Source organism: Protopterus annectens, chromosome 2.part2, assembly GCF_019279795.1.
Source record: "Protopterus annectens isolate FY-2018-M chromosome 2.part2, PAN1.0, whole genome shotgun sequence".
NCBI classification, from domain to species: domain Eukaryota; kingdom Metazoa; phylum Chordata; order Ceratodontiformes; family Protopteridae; genus Protopterus; species Protopterus annectens.
In genome coordinates, this window is record NC_056730.1 from 871,418,231 (window position 1) to 871,438,188 (window position 19,958).

Consider the following 19,958-nt stretch of genomic DNA (forward strand, 5'->3'; position numbering starts at 1 on the left):
AAAGCATTTAAAGTAGTTGGAACCTCAGCAACTAATGCACAAATATAAAAGCAGCACATGTACATTTCAAGATAAAGGGCAAAACAGCAGTGTGGTGAACACAAAGTTAAATTCTTTCAAGTAAACACAGACGTTAGCTACACAGCTCTACATATGGATTAAGAAGCATTTTGTAACTCCTGCTCAACATTTTATGTCCTGTCTTGCATGAAAGGAGTTATGACAGCCAGTGAATGCTAACATAAAGAATAAGATTGTAGATCTCAATAAAAGAAAAAGTACACAAGTCCAGACTGAACGCTTAATGTTACACTGTGTTTGAGCAAAGCAAACTGCATTATTAAAAGACTATATACACTTCAGACTTCACATGTCAACTCAAGCTTTTAGCAACATTTTCTTTATTTACCTTCAATAGCAAATCTCTTTTTAGGCCAGTCCTTTAATTCACGGGAAACTAGATCTTTGACACGAATGGAAATAACATGATCTGCAAAATTGAATTCCAGAGCAAAAAATCTGAACATTTCAGTCCAGAGTAGTCCCAATGGTGCATTACACTGTTGGTCTACAGGAAAGGTTAGCTGAACCTGCAAAATATAGTAACTATGTTTACAGTCTTTTATGAGAAAAAGAAAACTATTAAACAATATCATCAGCACTGTGTCAGAATACAGCGTACAACTTATGTTCAACAGATATGAAAAGTCAAGACATATTCTTTTTGCAAATGCTACCACTCGTGATGAGGGCAATGGCTCTACAACTATTAAACCGCAAAATCCTGTTTTCAAACCAGAAGATAAAAGGCTGCGTGAGGTTTTTATTTTTTTTGTTTTATAACAAAAACAAAACCATAACAGCCAAAACTGAATATCACAGACTACAAGATACTGTATCCATTCCATTACTGTTAACAGTCTGCCACTACATCTTGATCCTGCAGCAGCTTTGAGTTTCACTCCCACAGTCTCCATTTGCTGCTCTTGACTCTAAGCAACTCACTTCACCAGACATTGCTCATAGGTCACTCCGGAAAAGGGTCCATGTGTCCTGTGGGCTTTCAAGGTTAATAAATAAAGAAGTTATGTATTCACCATAACTTTCCATCTCTGTTGTTGATCTTAATTCATTATTTTCATTCTTGACAAATGGTAACTGGTTCTGATCCTCAGAACTGGCTTGGTCGTTAACGAGCTTACACAATTACAGCAAGATTAAATATGTAATATAATAATAATAGTAATAATATTAATAATAATAAACAGGAAGCCATGTCCAAGGTAAAAACCGTAGCATAAGTCCAGGACAAGGGTACGATCCTCTGAAACATTTGAAAGGAGGGGTAAAGGAGGGAGGGATGTCAAGAATGAATGAAGATCGACAACACAGATGGAATGTTATGGTGAGTACATAACTTCTTTATCTGATGTTGTCAATCTTCGTTTATTCTTAACAGATGGGACAGAGTCCCCAGCGACCTATACCCAGGGTGGTCTTATGGAAGGATATTCCTGAGCACCATAGAACCAAAAGATGCTCTTCCCCTGGAGATCATATCCAATTTGAATGAGTGATAAAGGTACGAGGCACTGCCCAAGTGGCTTCCGCACATATTTCATCCAGAGAAGCCTTGCAATGAAAAACAGCTGAAGTGGCCATCGATCTGGTTGAGTGTGCCCTTACAGAAGCAGGCAACTTATGATTGCTATGATCATAAATAAAGGTGATGCAATCTTTCAGCCATTTCAACAGGGTCATCTTGGAGACTGGTTTACCAATTCTTGGTCCTGAGTTGGTCTGAAGATCTATCATCCTTAGTCCCGTCCAGATAAAATCTCAGCTGTCTGTGAACGTCTATCATATGCAGACAGTATTCATCTTTGTTAGAGAAATTTGGAAAAAAAAAATGATAAATGAATGGACTGATGGATGTTTGATTCGGAAACCACTTTAGAAAGAAAGGAAGGACTAGTTCTCAAGGACACTCTATCCTTATGGAAGATTACATATGGCGATTTTGCACAAACTGCCTGTATTTCTGAAACCCTTCTGGCAGAGATAATGGCGACTAGAAAAAGGGTTTTCCAAAAGAAGAATTTTTGTTGACAAGTGGCTCCTGGCTTAAAGGGGGGTAATACCAAATATTGCAAAATGAAAGTAAGATCCCACGGTGGTAATGGATCCCTGAATGGGGGATTTATATGAAGGAGTCCTTTAAGAAAAACTTTACATAAGTGATGGGAGATTAGGGAGTGGTCACCATAAACATTGTGAAAATTAGAGAAAGCTGCTAGAGTAACTGTGACAGTAGAAGCAGCCACTTCCTTGAGTAAAAATATCTAACAGGAGCTATAAATTGATCTAGACTATTCTCAGAAGCCCAAAGAGAGAATATTTTCCACTTGCTGTCATACAATTTCCTGCTAGATGGTGTATGAGAAGCCAGAAGTATTTTTCATAGAGAAGAAGTAATAGCAGATTGCCTGGCAATTACTGGAATTGGAGAAGCCAAGCCATGAGCTTCAGGGATTGAAGGTCCGGGTGTAACAGCCCTTGAGGGTGAGAGAGTAGATCCGGAGCTGGGTCCAGAAGCCAAGGCTGGTGATCTAAGTAAGACTACAGGAAGGGAAACCAAACTTTCCTGGGCCATAACGGAGCAATGAGGATTACTCTGGATTGCAATCTTTTGGCTTTCTTCAGAAAAAAGGGGAATGAGGGGAATTGGGGGGAATGCATAAAGGAGACCGAGAGGCCAATTTAGAAGGATAGTGCCTCTGGGGGACTCTCCCTGTAGAGGGAGTAGGGAAAAGTACGTGCTGCATTACTTGTTTATTGGAGAGGCAAACAGGTTGCAGCAAGGTTTGCCCCATCGGCAAAATATCTGCTTTGCCACTTCGGGATTCAAAGACCACTCGTGAGGCAGTAATATTTTCCTGCTCAACTTGTCTGCTGTCACATTGGAACTCCCCGGGGTGTGCATTACCACAAGAAAGTGGTTGGAAGGTATCATCCATTGCCAAACTCTGAGAGCTTCCCAGCAGAGGGGGTAGGATTTGGTTCCTCCTTGCTTGCTGATATACCAGACTACAGACATGTCCAATTGGATTGCAACCATTCCTGGAGGAAGAACATTCTGAAAGGCTTGTAATGTAAGAGCACTGCTCTCAGCTCCAGGACGCTGATGTGCAAGTAGGCCTCTTGGGTAGACCAAGTGCCTTGGACAGTCTTTCCCAGATAATGGGGGGGGGGGGACAAAGGGTCATCCCATCAGGATCTCTCCTGACTCCATCCACTAAGATAGGTCTTTCTTGCAAGTTTGTCTTATTAAAATTGGGTGACTTAATGGGTGAGTAACAATGGACCATTGTAAGGCTAGAAACCACTGAAGTATTCTCATATGAAAGTGTGCCATGGGAACTAAGGTAACAGCTGCTGCCATGGAACCCAGGGTTTGTAGAATAAGGAGGGCAGGTACGTTTTGCCTTGGTAATATGGATTGAACTTGACATCTAATTTTCTGAAGACTGTGAAGTGGCAGAAAGGCTATGCAGGAGACTGTAATGAGCCATCCCCCCAAGTACTCCAAGTCTTGAGTGGAGGACAGCTGAGATTTTTCGTAGTTTACTGTGATGCTGAGCTGTTTTAACAGATGTGTGATGAAGTCCAAGTTTTGAATCAGGAGATGCCTGGTGGGGGTGGTGAGGAGACAGTTGTCTAAATAAGGAAACACTCAGAATCCATGTAATCTCTCATGGGCCGTGACTGCCGCCATACATTTGGTGAACACCCTGGGGGCTGTGCTGAGACCAAATGGTAGCGCTGTGAACTGGTAATGACTGGCTCCCAGCTGAAAGTGAAGAAACCTTCTTGAGCGTTTGTCTAGTTTTATGTGATAATTCGCAACTTGAAGGTCCATAGATAAGATCTAATCATCTTTCACCAAAAAAGGGAGGACAGACTGAACCGTGACCATCTGGAATTTTGTCTGCTGGACAATTTTGTTTAAAAGGCTGAGGTCTAGTATTGGCCTCCAGTCCCCTATCTTTTTTGGCACTAAAAAGAATCTTGAGTAGAATCCAGATTTTAACTTGTCTGCTGGGACTTCTTGGATGACACTTTTTTGAAGCAGCCTGTGTATCTCTTGGGTGGTTTGATACGTTTGATGGGGTGGAACATCCAGGATTTTCCTTTGAGAGCGGGGAATTATACTGAAGGGGATACTGTAGCCTCTGGCAATGATCTTCTGCACCCATGGACCAGTTGTAATTTGATGCCAGGGTGACAGATGCAGAGAAAGTATTCCCCCAAATGCTTCCAGAGGTAAGCAATCAGGCCTCCTTTTAGGAGTGCTGGGAGGGCTGTCCAGAGAAGGAATCTCTGGACCCCTGGTTTCATGGGCCACCTCTGCCTTGGGGTCGATGTCTTCCTTCTGAGTTTCCCCACTCTGCCTCGATGGGAACCAGGAGGAGGAGAAAAATGAATGCCCATGTCAGACAGGGTCTTACCATTCTTTTCACATCTGGTGAGTGTGTCCTTAACTTTAGGCCCAAACAGGGAAGAACCGTCAAACAGAGTGTTGAAGGAGGAAGACTTCAAGGGCTCCGGAAAGTCACACAAGCGCATCCAGGCGTTTTGCCTAATGGGAAAGCATTAACTCACTGCCCTGGTCTTCCCTTCAACTGCATGGGCAATGAGTCGCATGGATGAGTTGGAAACAGACTCCATGGTGGCTAGCTGTAAGGCAACCTTATCTTGTACCTCCTGGACACAGCCCCAGCTAGAGTTTCTGATACTTCCTTAATCAGGTCTCTCTGGAGTATTGTAAAATGTGCCATAAAATTCAAGGACCTAAGAACACAGGCTGATGAAGTGTAGACCTGCTTTCCAAACCTGGACTCCCTGTTAGGGGAATGAACAGAGGGATCCTCATTGACTAGTTCCTCTTTGGTGGCTGTCGCCACCACCATGGCATCTACTGACAAACCCTTTGCCCAATATTAGTTGTTTTCCAATGGGGATAATATTTTGTCCAGTCTCTGGAGGATAGGCTCTATGGCATCAGGAGCCTTCCGAGCTCTCTGCACAATTAGTTTTACCAAGTCGTCAATGGGTGGAGATACCCAGGAGGTAGATGACAGAGCACCTAAGGCTTACACGTACATGGTTTCCTCAGAGGATGGGTCTTGGGACTTCCAGTTACCCCTGTTTCAAAAATCTGTAGAAGGTCTCCAAAGGACACATCCTAAGGGGGTAACCATGAGGAACCCTCCCCTTCATCGAAATCTGTCTCTTCTGTGACAGATTCTTCAGGGGAATCCAGATGCTTCTTCTTGCAAGTTCTTTTTCAGAGGAAATCTCTGGGGAGGACTCCAAAGAAGAAGGATCCTGTAACATGGGTAACTTGAAGCTTCAGTGCTCACTGTCCTGTTGTAGAGATGGGTGTCAAGTTTGGACCAGAGGAAAGGGAAACATGGCACTCCGATGTGGGTGGGACCATCTGGGAGCCTGTAGAGGCTAAGGCCTTCTCCATAACACAAAAGGAGGTACCCCTTGAAAAGGAGTGGGAGCCCGGAACTGACAAAGACCACCTCAGAACCGAGGTCACACACTGCTCAGAGGAGCCACCCTCCAAGATTGGAGCCAGGGAAGGACCCGCAACCGCCAAGGTTTCTGCAACCAAGATTTGCACTGTACCCAAAGTGGGTGCCAACCCAGGAACCATAGAATCAGCAGAGAGGTTTCGACCCTGAGACTCAGTCGGCCTCCGAAACAGGAACTGAAGAGGTCAGAGCAACATCCAGCACAGAGGTGGATACACATAATGGAACCAAGATAGATGGTATCGGGGGAAATCAAACTGCTGGGCTCTGAAACTGGGGTCGTAGTTGGAGAAGGATAATTAGGAGTCTCAGGAGAAAAGATCCCTGATCCAGATGGAAAAGGGGGTTGAGCAGGGCTAGCAATACCTCTTGCCAGTAACAGCTGATCTATCAACCTAACGACATCCAGTTCTGAGAGACTCCTGGAGGACCATACCGAGAGGGCCGAAGGAGACTCAGGGCATTCTAAAAATGGACTTAGTACTTGTCCTCCATAGGGAGCTATTGTAGGAGAGTATCTTGCCCTGGGCACTTATAATGTAGGATTCGGCACCGAGAGGGTAGACTGAAATTGCGTCGGTGCCGATGTAGCAGGTTGCAGTGAAACAGGTGAAGTCGGTGCCGAGCCAGTAATCACAGACATCAGCGCCAAGTCAGTTGATAGCACTGTAGAGGTTGATGGTGCCAAGGAGTCACAAGTCTGTAATCTAGGAGCCTTGGTCGTCGGTTCCAAAGAATGCAGAACTGAGGATTTCCTTCGGGGAGCCTCTGGAACCAAGCGTGCGGTCAGTACAGAACAGACAGGCTTTTCTTTTTTGAAGGATTCTTTTTTATGTCCGCCTTGGACAAGGTGTCACTGAAAGGGAATTTCATAGGTTCATACTAGGCTATCTGCCCTGGGGCAATTATAAGCCTAGCCCGATTTTGTATGGCTTACGCCACCCCTTGATTTGAGTATACTGTGCCCTTTTTAAGGTTTAGTTTACTGTGCCTCTGTCTAATAGTGACACGGGAGTAATCCTTGGGACAAATCTACGATCCCCCATCCACTTATCGAGATTCTTCTTGAAGAGATTCAGTGAGGTGCTCTGCCTCACATGAACTGGAATTCTACTCCAGAGCGAAGGGAGCCTCTGGGTTATGAACCTGTCCCTCCAGCAAGTTCTATTTATTTCTGTGCTGAGGTTCAAGTCCCTCGAGCGTGTGGCTCTAAGGGATTTAGATTTACTGAGGTGGAGCATGTCCATTAATTCTGGATTTGACATAGCTTTGTATGTCAGGCATAGATCGCCTCGAAGTAGGCGGTATGCAACTGAGTAGAGCTTTGAGCAAGAGCTTGTTCCGACGCTCTATCAAGGTTCTTTGACTGAACCCCTTACAAATTTCACAATCCACTTCTAAATGAGGCATCCCTAAGCAATATACAGAAGAAATATGCCCATCAGAATTTAGCATCTTTCTATCACAAGTAAATAAAAGAAAATACGCCCAAAAGAGTGAAAACTATAACATAAATACAAAAGAAAATAAAAATAAAAATGCCTCCATAGTGGTGCGACCACAATCAATAAACTGGAAAAACTTTAATAGTAAATGTCACCAAGCACTTTCACCCTGCAACCTCAGGGCTTCATCAGAGTAAATTAACCACATTAGACCCACCCTTAAATACTTAAAATCACATCACATGATGAGTTAATGATGTAGTTCCTTTTACATAACATAACTTAAAACACAAGCTTTAAAAACTGTCTCATCCACCTTTACATTTGAAAACCTCTCACTAATCAATACTTTATCTCATTCTTAAAAAACACAACAATCATAAAAAATAATAAAATAAAATGAAGTTAATAAACTTTTCTGAATATCCAATACTTATGTTTTGTTCCAAACATTTGTAAAATACAAATCAAATCTGAGCTGCCTTTAGTTTCAACACTGAACTTAAAGAAAGACTGTTGTTGTTACCAGGGAACGTTGTAGCATTGGTCCTAAACTGCCAATCTAATTTTAACTTTTCCAAGTAAGTTTTCAAGTCACCACATCTACCATAATCAATCACCCTGTCAATAACAAAAAATATAAACTTTTTGAAGCTATCACATCCCACAGAGTGATTGTACAATGCACTTTCATTCCTTTTCCAATTAATGTCCCTAACATGTTACAAAATTCTTTCTTTTAATTTTCTAGTGGTTTTGCCCACGTAAAAAGCTGGGCAAGACAAACATGTTGCCACATATATCACTATCTTAGTGTCAGTTACAGTGGCCAGGACATGGGATAGTACTATAGTACCCTTCTAGCATCACTTTGGGGCCTGTATTGATGTATTTACAAGCTTTACACATTACACTTCGACATGGTAGATCTAAGCCTTTTGTTGTTAAAGGGTTTTTCAAACCAGTTCTTTAAATTTGCAACCCTAGTAAAAGTGGTTCTTGGTTTAGTACCTAGGATATTTTTGAGCTCAGGACCCAAAACTAAGTCCCATGTGTTGTTAACCAAGCTCTAATTTTCAACACTTCGTTGTTGTAGGGGAGAACCAAAACGCTACCTGACATAGTATTGTGTCTTGTATCCAAAGTGAACCCATGGGTCAGTGGATAAAATGAGGGTAAACCTGTTCTTTCTTCTTTCACAAATTTAATTTCCTAATTTTAAAAAGAAACCTGGTGGGGTAACCTCTTTCTTTGAACATTCCTACTAGGGTGTACATCTTGTCCTTAAATTCACCGTCATCACTAGTCAGTCTCGAGATCCTGACCATCTGTCCTTTTACTACACTCTTCTTTTGATGCTTTGGATGACAACTGTTGTAATGAAGCAGTGAATTAGAGTACTATCTTTTCTGTACACCCCAGAGTTCAATTTGTTGTTAATTTTATCCCAAGTCAGGGAGATGTCTAAAAAATCTATCATATATTTCCCAATTTTGTGGGCAAATTGTAAGAATGTCCTGATGTTGTTTAAGTACTCCATAAAATCACCAAACTCAACATCTGTACCCCTCCACAGGATGACAATGTCATCCAAAAAACTTAACCGTGTAATGACTTTGTCATAAAACTTTGATGGAAAGACCCATTTTTCCTCCCATTGCGCCAGCACCAAGTTGGCATATATTGGTGTGCATTTGGCTCCCATGGCTACACCTGAAATTTGGTGAAAAAGTCCACCTTCAAACAACAAAAAGTTGTTTAGTACTAATTCCATAAGTTCCACCAGTAATTTTTTTTTAACATTGTGAATATCATCTTTCCCCGTAAGGGCTTCTTCAAACAACACCAAACCTTCTTTATGTGGTATTGTTGTAAATAAATTCATTACGTCTGCTGTGATGAATACAAACTCTTCTGTAATAGAAATGTCTCTTAGTGTTTCTAAACGGTGCCATGAATCTTTTAGAATATGCTTGTAATATTTAATACATTTTTACACCAGAAATCAATGTATGCAGCTACTGGTTCAATTTTTGATCCTGTCGCTGCAACAGTTGGTATGAATGGGGGGTTGTGTACATTTTTGTGGATTTTCGGGATCCCGAAGGTGTGTGGGATCACTAGAAAATCCACAGTCATGAACTTGTGTTCAATTTGGTCTATCACATTCTGACTTAAACAGTCAAACAAGACCCAGTCTATTTTACTGTATGTTCTCCTCAGTTCATTAATAGATATTCTCTCATAAGCGTTACTGCCGTTCAACAACTCATACATTTTGAACACATAATAATCTTGATTCATTATGACAACCCCATGTTACCCCACCAAGTTTTAATTAGAAATTAAATTTGTGAAAGAAGAAAGGACAGGTTTATCTCCATTTTATCCACTGACCATGGGTTCACTTTGGATACACAACACAATACTATGTCAGATAGTGTTTCGGTTCTCCCTTACAACAACGAAGCGTTGAAAATTAGAATAATGGTTAACAACACATGGGACTTAGTTTTGGGTCCTGAGCTCAAAAATATCCTAGGTTGTGGTGCTGCGGTAGCATTGTCGCCTCACAGTAAGACGTTGTCCTGTTCGACACTCAGCTAGAGCGTCTTCTGTGTGGAGACATGCGTGAATGGGCGTACCTTAGTTGAAGGTTGTGCGTCAGGGCTGGCAACTTGGCACGTAAAAATCAACTGCCAATCATTAGCGGACCGGAGTTCCGCTGTGGCGACCCTTAACCGGGAAAAGCCGAAAGACACAACAACTTAACCAAGAACCACTTTTACTAGGGGTGCAAATTTAAAGAACTGGTTTGAAAAACCTTGTAACAACAAAAGGTTTAGATCTACCATGTCGAAGTGTAACATGTGTAAAGCTTGTAAATACATCAATACAGGCCCCTATGTGATGCTATAAGGGAGCTATCATACTATCCCATGTCCTGACCACTGTAACACTAGAATGGTGATATATGTGGCAACACGTTTGCCTTACCCAGCTTTTTATGTGGGCAAAACCATTAGAAAATTAAAAGAAAGAATTTTGCAACATGTTAGGGACATTAATCGGAAAAGGAATGAAAGTGCATTGTACAATCACTCTGTGGGATGTGATAGCTTCAAAAAGTTTATATTTTTTGTTATTGACAGGGTAATTGATTATGGTAGAGGTCGTGACGTGAAAGCTTACTTGGAAAAATTCGGATTAGATTGGCAGTTTAGGAACAATGTTACAACGTTCCCTGGTATTAACGACAGTGTTTCTTTAAGTTCAGTGTTGAAACTAAAGGCAGCTCAGATTTGATTTGTAAGTTACAAATGTTTGGAACAAAACATAAGTATTGGATATTCAAAAGTTTATTAACTTCATTTTACTTTATTATTTTTTTTTATGATTATTGTGTTTTTTAAAAATGAGATAAAGTATTGATTAGTGTGAGGTTTTCAAATGTAAAGGTTTTATGAGACAGTTTTCAAAGCGTGTGGTTTAAGTTAGGTGTTGTAAAAGGAACTACATCATTAACTCATCATGTGATGTGATTTTAAGTATTTAAGGGTGGGTCTAATGTGGTTAATTTACTCTGATGAAGCCCTGGGGTTACAGGGTGAAAGCTCTTGGTGACATTTACTATTAAAGTTTTTCCAGTATTCATAACAGTAGAGAATAGCTGCTTGCAGTGCCACCATCCGGCCAGTACACCAAAGTCTTTGACCTGGAGGCTACGTGTGATGTCAGCTACGAGGGCCATAAATAAGAAGTTATGTACCTCCCATAACGTTCCATGTTAGTTGTCTTCTCTCGCCTTCTTTCTTGCTGGATGGGTTCGGAGCCGATCCTCGGCTCTGACTCGGCACTTGCTAAGCTCGAGAGCTAATTTTACCAGCTCGAGTCAACCCTATATCCCATGATGCAAGGCGTGACTACCCAGATCTCGTTTGGTAGCTATAGAAATATGCCCATTATCTTCTTCCAACAGAAGGAGAAGAAAGTAACCAAATGTGTAAACACAACACAGGTGAACTAGTAAAACTAGTGACCACTCACAACTGGAGTACATAGGAAGAATAAACTCGTCCCCAGAGAAGAGTACAACTTCAAGGTCTGTCCAGGCTAGGGGGAAAGGAGGGAGGGACGCATGAAAGAAGGCGAGAGAAGACAACTAACATGGAACGTTATGGTAGGTACATAACTTCTTAATGTTAAGTTGTCAAACTCGCCTTCATTCTTGCTGGATGGGACCGCGTCCCTAGTACCTCTATCCTGGGTGGCTCAATGGAACAGACTCTTGAGAACTGTGGAACCAAACCTAGCTCCATCTCTGGAGGCCAAGTCCAATTTGTAATGTGAGACAAAGGTATGAGGCGTGGCCCAAGTGGGTGCTGCACAAATGGTGTCAATAGGTAGCCTAGCCTGAAAGGCTGTAGATGTGGCTAGGCCTCTAGTAGAATGTGCCTTAGGTTTAGGGGGCAATTCTTTGCCCCTAAGGAGATAAACATGGGAAATAGTGGAAGAGAGCCATTTCGATAAGGTCACCTTGGAGACCGGGAGACCTTTTCTGTTTTCTGCATAAGAAAGAAAAAGCTGATCAGATTTTCTGAATTGTTTAGTTCTATCCAAGTAGTATCTGAGCTGGCGATGAACATCCAAATAATGCAGTTTCTGTTCCGCTCTGTCCGAATAATTCGGGAAAAATACTGGAAGATCAATAGACTGGTTAAGATTCGTCTGGGAAGCCACCTTGGGCAAAAGGATGGATTTGTTCTTAGAGATACTCTATCCTTGTGGAAAACCAAGTAGGGAGGTCGAACACAGAGAGCATGAAGTTCAGACACTCTCCTAGCTGAAGTAATAGCCACCAGAAAAATTGTCTTCCAAGAGAGAAATTTTAAAGAGCATGTAGCAGCTGGTTCAAGGGGAAGAATTAGGGATGTCAGCACTAAATTCAGGTCCCATTGCGGAGGAGGATCTTTAATTGGGGGCTTTAGTAGAAAGATACCCCTGAGAAAGGCTTTACAAAGCTTGTGAGATATTATGTTCTGGTCCGCTAAGCCAACATGAAAATTTGAGATTGCTGCCAGCTGGACTTTGACTGTCGAAGAAGAAGAACCCGACTGAAAAATTTCAGCTAAGAAGTCCAAAACTGACTGAACTGGGGCAGTAAAGGGGTCTATGTCCCTGGACTTTGCCCAGAAGGAAAAACGCTGCCACTTACTAGCATAAATCTTTCTGGTAGAGGACTTTAGAGAAGCTACTATGATATCCCGTACAGGATTAGAAATCATAGGTAGCCTGGCTAATGAAGGAAGTGGAGCAACCAAGCGGTGAGGTTGAGAGAGCGAATGGCCTGGTGCAGATGACCCGACTGGTGGGTCAAAAGATCTGGAACTGGGTCCAGACGCCAAGGCTGTACCAATAGATGGCGATGAAGGAACGGGAACCAAATTTGTCGATGCCAGTAAGGGGCAATGAGAATCAACTTGGCTCTCAAAATGGTAGCTTTCTGAATGACTTGAGGTATCAAGGGGAATGGAGGAAAAGCATAAAGAAGTCCCCGGGGCCAAACCTGGGTTACAGCGTCTCTGGGGGGTTGGCCTGGGAGTGGAAAGAGGGAGAAGAAGTCTGGGCATTTGCTGTTTTGGGGCGTAGCAAAAAGGTTGCAGCAAGGGAAGCCCCACTTCTGAAAAATCTCCTCCACTACTGATTGTTTGAGAGACCACTCGTGAGGCATGAGAACAGCTCTGCTCAATCTGTCCGCAATGAAGTTGGATTTCCCGGGGATGTGCGTTGCTATCAGAAACCGATGAGAGGAGATTGCCCACTGCCAAAGTCTGAGAGCTTCTCGACACAGTGGATAGGACTTGGTCGCGCCCTGTTTGTTGATGTACCATACTACGGACATGTTGTCTGCGTCTGAACTGCAATAGTTCCTAAAGGAAGAAAGTTGTTGAGGGCTTGCAACGTTAAAAGCACTGCTCTCATCTCTAGGACATTTATGTGCGGATGGTATTCGAAGGGTTGCCAAGTGCCATGGACCATTCTGCCCTGATAATGCCCCCCCCCCACCCGATCAGGGAGGCATCCGATGTGACTGTGGCAACCGGGGCCGGGGGAGCAAACGGTCTGCCCTGGAGGACTTGAGGGGAAGAAATCCACTAGGTCAGGTGACTTTTGCAAGACTGTGTCACGATGATCTCGTGGCGTATGGGAAGCTGCTGGAAGGACCACTGTGTGAATAACATCCATTGCAGTAGCCGCATATGGAAGCGAGCCAAAGGAAGAAGTACGATGGCAGCCGCCATAAGTCCTAGCACCTTCAGGACAAACCTGGCCCTGATCTTTTTGCTGAGTAGGATGATCTGAACATATTTTTGGATGTCCAGAAGTCTTTGATCTGTGAGTCTTGCTGACATCCCAACAGTGTCTAGTTCTGCGCCTATAAAGGTAATAGACTGGCAAGGTAACAAGGAGGACTTAAGTTTATGGAAATTCCTAACTGGCTGCACATATGAAGAGTGTAGTCCCTGGCCTGGAGAAGTTGATGCCTGGTGGTGGCCGTGAGGAGCCAGTTGTCTAGATATGGAAACACCTGGAATCCTTGACGTCTCAGGTGAGCCGTGACCACTGCCATGCATTTGGTGAACACTCTGGGGGCTGTAGTGAGACCAAAGGGCAGGGCTCTGAATTGAAAATGACTGGTCCCCAGCCGAAAGTGGAGAAACCTTCTGGAGCGCCTGTGAATTTTTATGTGATAGTACGCATCCTGAAGGTCTACCGAGCACATCCAGTTGTCCTTGCCCAAAAAGGGTAAAATGGACTGAAGCGTGACCATCCGGAATCTTGCCTTCTTGACAAACTTGTTTAGTCTGCTGAGATCTAGAATTGGTCTCCAATCTCCCATTTTTTTTGGGGACCAAAAAGAATCTTGAGTAGATCCCGGATCCTATTTGGTCTGCTGGAACTGGCTGGATGGCTCTTTTTGCTAGAAGTTTTGATACCTCCAGCTTTGAGAACTCCCTTAGACCGGGTGCAAAGTCTGGGAGGGATACCTTCTGAGGAACAGGATAGTTTTCGAAGGGAATCTTGTAACCCTCGGATATGATCGACTGTACCCAAATGTCTTGAGAAAGGGAAAGCCAGGCTGTTGGGTACAGCGACAATCTTCCCCCGACTGCCTCCAAGAGTGGACAGTCGGGCAACACCTCAGGGATGCTGGAAGGGTTTGTCAGGGAGAGGCTCTCTGCTACCCTGATTCTGCAGACCCCCTCTGCCCCTAGGGCGGCGTCTATTGTTATTACCCCCTCTGCCTCTGGGGGTAAACTGACCACGCGTCCGCGTGACTCCCTGAGATTTACGGAACCACATCTTCCCTCCCTTCTGACCTTTAGGATAAGGTCTTGAAGGGGTGGAGAAACGGACTCCTACGGCAGAAAGAGTATTGCCGTCCTGCTCGCATCTGGTCAATGTTTCCTTCACCTGAGGTCCAAACAAAGCCGAACAGTCGAAGGGAGTATTTGTGAAGGACGCCTTAAAGGGATCTGTGAAGTTGCAAAGCCGCATCCAGGACTGACGCCTAAGGGCCACTCCTGTGCCTGCGGCTCTACTCGCTCCATCGGCCGCATAAGAAATGAGCCACATGGAGGAGTTTGTTAAAGAATTTAGGATTCCCAGCTGCGAGGTAATTTTTTCTTGAGCCCCGGCAGCTGACGGATCCTGTACTACCTCACCTAGTTCCTTGAGAATATCTCTCTGAAGCCAGGTAAAGTGACAGAGATAATTCAGCGAATGCATAGTGAAGGTCGCTGAGGAAAAAAATCCGCTTACCGTACCTATCCATGGTCCTAGACTCCTTGTTAGGAGGATGGACAGGTACAGAAGGATCGGCAAGTTCCTTCTTGGTGGCAGCTGCCACCACCATGGCATCAACAGGGACACCCTTGGTGAGAAACTGCTTGTCTACCGGGGCCGTGATAAATTTAGATGGCCTCCTAGGGACTGGTTCCACAGAATCTGGGGCCACCCACGCCTTTCGAGCCACCACTTCCATGAGAGGGTCGAAAGGCGGAGACACCCAGGAGGTGGAAGGTCGAGATCCAAAAGCCTCCAGGTATACTGACTCATCCTCGGAGGGGTTAATGGAAGGCCAGTTCCCCCTCTGTTTAAGGAGTTCCAACATGTCTGAAAAGGAGACATCCTCAGAGGGGGACCTTGGGGATCCCTCCGACTCATCTAAGTCAGTATCAGATGTTGTAGACTCAGGGGAGTCTATGTGCTTCCTCTTGCACGTCCTCTTACGCGGGGGTTCCCCCGAAGGATCAGGAGAAACCTCGGAAGAGGAAGTTCTTCCCAGTGGGGAAACCTGGGGCGATGGATCTCTGGGTCCGGGAGCAAGAGAGTGGGAAGAGATATCAGCAGGCACCGAGGAGGGGGGAGCTAATGGAACCGACTGTTGACTCAGCTGAGGGGCTAGAACACTCCTCATCACCTCAAAGGCTCCCCCTCCAGGGAAGCCAGAGAGCTCCCGCTCCAAAGAAACAGGAACTCCCAGCCCCGCCAAAAAAGAAGGCTCAGAGGCCGATGTCGGTGCCGAACTCACCAACGCCGAAGCTCCGAGAAGGAGAACGGGGCCGGACAAGGGTCCGATGCCACTCGCCCCCTCGGAGCCGACGCGGGAATCACGACGACCGGATCCCTCCATGGAAGGTGTCATGGAGGAAATCGGAGTCGAAGACGAAGGAGCTGAAAGTGGTGGCATCGGCTCCGACGCACCAACAGTCAAGGTTTCGAGAAGCTCCGGCTCCGAACTCTGGAGGAGAGACGGAGGAGGAAATTCAGGGGGATGAGTGATAGCGGTCGTCTGCTGAGATGGGCTATGGAGCATCTGGGCCAGTGCCTGTGATTTCAGCAATCTGCTTACCACTCTCTCCAAGTCGTGGTCAGAGAGCCTGGAAGACCTAGAAGATTGGCTCCGATGGCTCCGCTCCGAATGCAGAGATCCCGGAGCCGAGCGAATCGACTCCAGGGAAGGAGACCGAGATCTCTTCCTAGTCGGAGCCATCGGAGCCGAAGACCCCTCGGTTCCAGTCGGAGCCGATAACTTATCGGCTCTAGTCTGGGACATGGAAATGTCGGCTCCAGCCGGAGCCGACATAGACTTCGATGCAGGTGTATCGGAGCCAGCCGGCACCGATACCACCGCCTCTAAGAGAGAAAGATCGGCTCCGGCCGGAGCCGACCTAGACTCCGAAGGAGTCGGAGCCACAGCCGAAGGCTTCGAACTCAAAGCCTGGGGTTTAGGTGGCTTAGAGGGCTTCCCCGACTTGAACTTGGTCGGGGAGCTCTCCAGCTTCAATAAGCCTCGTAGGATTAATTTATTCCTATGTTCCTGCAGGACTCTGTGGCTAAAAGAATGATAAATGGCACAGGAGTCCTGCAGCTGTAGAGGTCCCAGGCAGTAAACGCAAGAAGTGTGACCGTCTGCCAGAGACATCTTCTGACAGCACGAGTCACACTTCTTGAAGCCTGAGACCTTAGATTCTTTGGACATAATTATGCCCAGTGCACAAACACACACACACACAAAGTTAACTTAAGAAAAAGGGGGGGGGGGGGACTAAGTACAACAGTCAAACACCATGACAGGAATTAAGGAAAGGGAGGCTTAAGGCCTGAAGGGGAAAATAACTAAACCTATTAGGTTGAGGGAGTATAGGGTTAAGGAGATAACTATAGAAAGACTAACTCTAATACTGAGAAAAAAAAAAAGGCTGGAAAAAGGGAAGATTTTTAACTGTAGAAAGTTAAATCACAAAAACACTACCTGAGCTGGTAAAAGAAGACCTCTTCGCGAAGCGGCAAACGAGATCTGGGTAGTCACGCCTTGCATCATGGGATATAGGGTTGCCTTGAGCTGGTAAAATTAGCTCTCGAGCTTAGCAAGTGCCAAGTCGGAGCCGAGGATCGGCTCCGAACCCATCCAGCAAGAATGAAGGCGAATTTGACAACTTAACATCTGGTGTTAGGTATAAAGGTGAAGTCTGCACGTACCCTCCTCAGAACAGTTTCTGCTGCATATACTAGTGCCCCTGAGGTTTTTCAGGAGGGTCCTGAGACCCTTAGGCTTACATGCCTGCCAGAGCCAGGGCAGTGATAAGGCTATGTAGGTAGAGACTTGGGGAAGATGATGGCCACAGGTGTTCATAAAATATATGGGGTAGGAGGCTGGGACTGAATACTGCAACATAGAAGAGAAGGGCATCTATGGTTATGGTAAGTTCTTATACAACTATTCTATGTCCTTCTATTCTGATGTTGCAGTATTCATAACAGTAGGGAGAGTACCAGAGCTTGGAGAAAGTACAGTTTTGTACCTACCATAAATGTAGATGTCCGATAGGTATGCATCTGCAGTCCTTACATATGGGTTGTCCTGCCTCAGGCAGCCCTTCGGTCGGCTGGATTCCAAAGTCTGGGTCTGGCGTCGGCTGATGTCGCCCTTTTCCCTGACGTCAGAGCACCTGGGGTATAAAAGCATCAGCCGACGCCATCTTCCTCAGTTTTTCTTGCCCCAGATGCCAGGTGCCCTCTAAGGAAGGCTAAATTTTGGAGAGATGAAAAAATTCCAAACATGCACAGCAATAAAAAACAAATACACCATAAAAGATAACCCCAGCTAGCTAAAATGAGGGATAGGTACCCAAAGAATACCACAGAGGGGTAGGAGGGAGGGAAAACCTGACTGCAGATGCATACCTATCGGACATCTACATTTATGGTAGGTACAAAACTGTACTATGTCCTTCAAGGATGCATCTGCAGTCCTTACATATGGGTAGAATACCATAGCCAAGCTGGGGGTGGTGGGACCTAAGAAAAGGATGGTGTAGCTAACATGCCCTGCAGGACTGCAGTAGCAAAGCCTGCTCTGGATCTGGAATATAAAGGCAAGTTGTAATGCTTGGAAAATGTATGCACAGAGCTCCATGTAGCAGCTTCTAAAATGTCCTTTGTAGCCACCCCTCTTAAGAAGGCTGTGGAGGTGGCTGTTGCTCTGGTGGAATGAGGCCTGATGTTAGCTGGAACAGCTTTTCCATGAAAGGAGTAACAGAATCGAATGCAATTTCCTATCCATTTTGAAATTGTCTGTTTGTAAATTGCTTTTCCTTGTACACCAGCAGCATATGCTACAAAGAGTTGGTCAGTTTTTCTGTAAGTCTTAGTTCTGTCCAAGTAGTAGCGCAACTGTCTGTGAATGTCCAGGGTATGCAGAAGTTTCTCTCCTTTATTTTGTGGATTTGGAAAGAAGGTAGGCAGGTGGATAGCTTGGTTCAGTGAGACCCTGGATACCACCTTTGGCATGAATGAAGGATTGGTTCTCAAAGAGACTCTGTCCTGATGGAAAATGAGAAATGGTTGTACTGCCATGAGGGCCTGTAACTCAGATACTCTTCTTGCTGAGGTTATGGCCAGAAGGAAGGTAGTCTTCCAAGACAGAAATTGTAGTTCTGAAGATGCTGCTGGTTCAAAGGGAGGTAGAGTTAATTTTTCCAACATGAAGTTAAGGTCCCATGTAGGCACTGGTGGTTTCCTTGGAGGGTTGATGTTTTTTATCCCTCTTAGAAACTGCCTTAGCAGAGGATGAGAAAATACAGGTGGATCAGTGTTGTACTCTGCTGAAATTGCCGAAGCATGAATTTTTATGGAAGAATAAGAAAGGCCATTATGGAGCATTTCAGCCAAGTATTCAAGGATATGTGGGATGCTCATCACTGTCGGATCTTGACCCTTTGCGGTGCTCCAGGTACGAAATCTTTTCCATTTTGCTGAATATGCCTTTCTAGTGGAAGGCCGCCGAGCTTCCATGATGATATCCTTTAACCTCTTGGATAGTTTATCCTGGCGAGGAGTTAAGGTATTTTCCAGGCTGTCAGCTGCAAGGTTTTTAGGCTGGACTGCAGAGTTTTGTAATTGTGCTGTGTCAGAAGAAGTGGCCATTGTGGTAGAGGCCACGGTTTTGTGCGTGACATGCTCTTTAACAGTGGGTACCAGTGTTGTCTTGGCCAGTCCGGAGCTATCAGAATCACTTTTGGTTGCTCTGACCTGATCTTTAGTAAGACCTTGGTCATTAACGGTAGAGGTGGGAATGCATATACTGTTAGAGCATTCCAGCTGAAGGAGAGGGCATCCACTTTCCATGCTTGAGGATGGTATGTCCTTGTGCAGAATTTCTTCAGTTGATGGTTGTGGTGGGAGGCAAAAAGATCTATGTCCGGCCTTCCCCATGATTGTGCTATCTGAAGAAAAATGTCTGGGTGCAACATCCATTCGTGTGGATCCATGATGTTTCTGCTTAGGCTGTCCGCCAGTACATTGTCCTTTCCTGGTACGAACTGGGATTGCAGCTCTATATTGAGTTTTAGGGAAAGTTCCCAAAGATTCGTTGCCAGCCTGCAAAGAGGGTAGGAATGGGTACCTCCTTGCTTGTTTATGTACCACATAACTGTGGTATTGTCTGTCTTTATTAGCAGGTGACCTTGATGCAGGAAGTGTTCGAAGGCCTCGATTGAATGCATCACTGCCAGCATTTCCTTTTGGTTGATGTGCAGGCGCAATTCTTTTTGTGTCCATTGCCCTTGAATGCATCTGCCCTCCATGTGCGCTCCCCATCCATGGTCTGAGGCGTCCGTTGTAATGGTTTGGCTGATATGTGGCTTGCTGAAAGGCAGACTCATGTTTGACTGGCTTGCTTGAGCCCACCACAGAAATTCCTTTTGTAGGCATGGAATGAGGGGGATCAAAGTTTCTAGGCTGTGACTGTGTTGAGACCATAGACTCCTTAGGTACCATTGTAGTTTCCTCATATGCAGCCTTGCTTGTGGAATCAGAAGAATGCAAGATGCCATGAAACCCA

At 44.9% G+C, this 19,958-nt stretch overlaps 1 protein-coding gene across 2 annotated transcripts in view; it reads right to left on the reverse strand.

The window, feature by feature from the left end:
- TUT7 (terminal uridylyl transferase 7) overlaps positions 1 to 19,958 on the reverse strand; it is a 3,176,298-nt gene that overhangs the window by 1,657,446 nt on the left and 1,498,894 nt on the right. For both annotated transcript variants that reach the window (XM_044064191.1, XM_044064190.1), the window contains exon 12: positions 410 to 590. In XM_044064191.1, the coding sequence (XP_043920126.1) occupies positions 410 to 590 (181 nt within the window). The remainder of the gene's footprint in view (positions 1 to 409; positions 591 to 19,958) is intronic.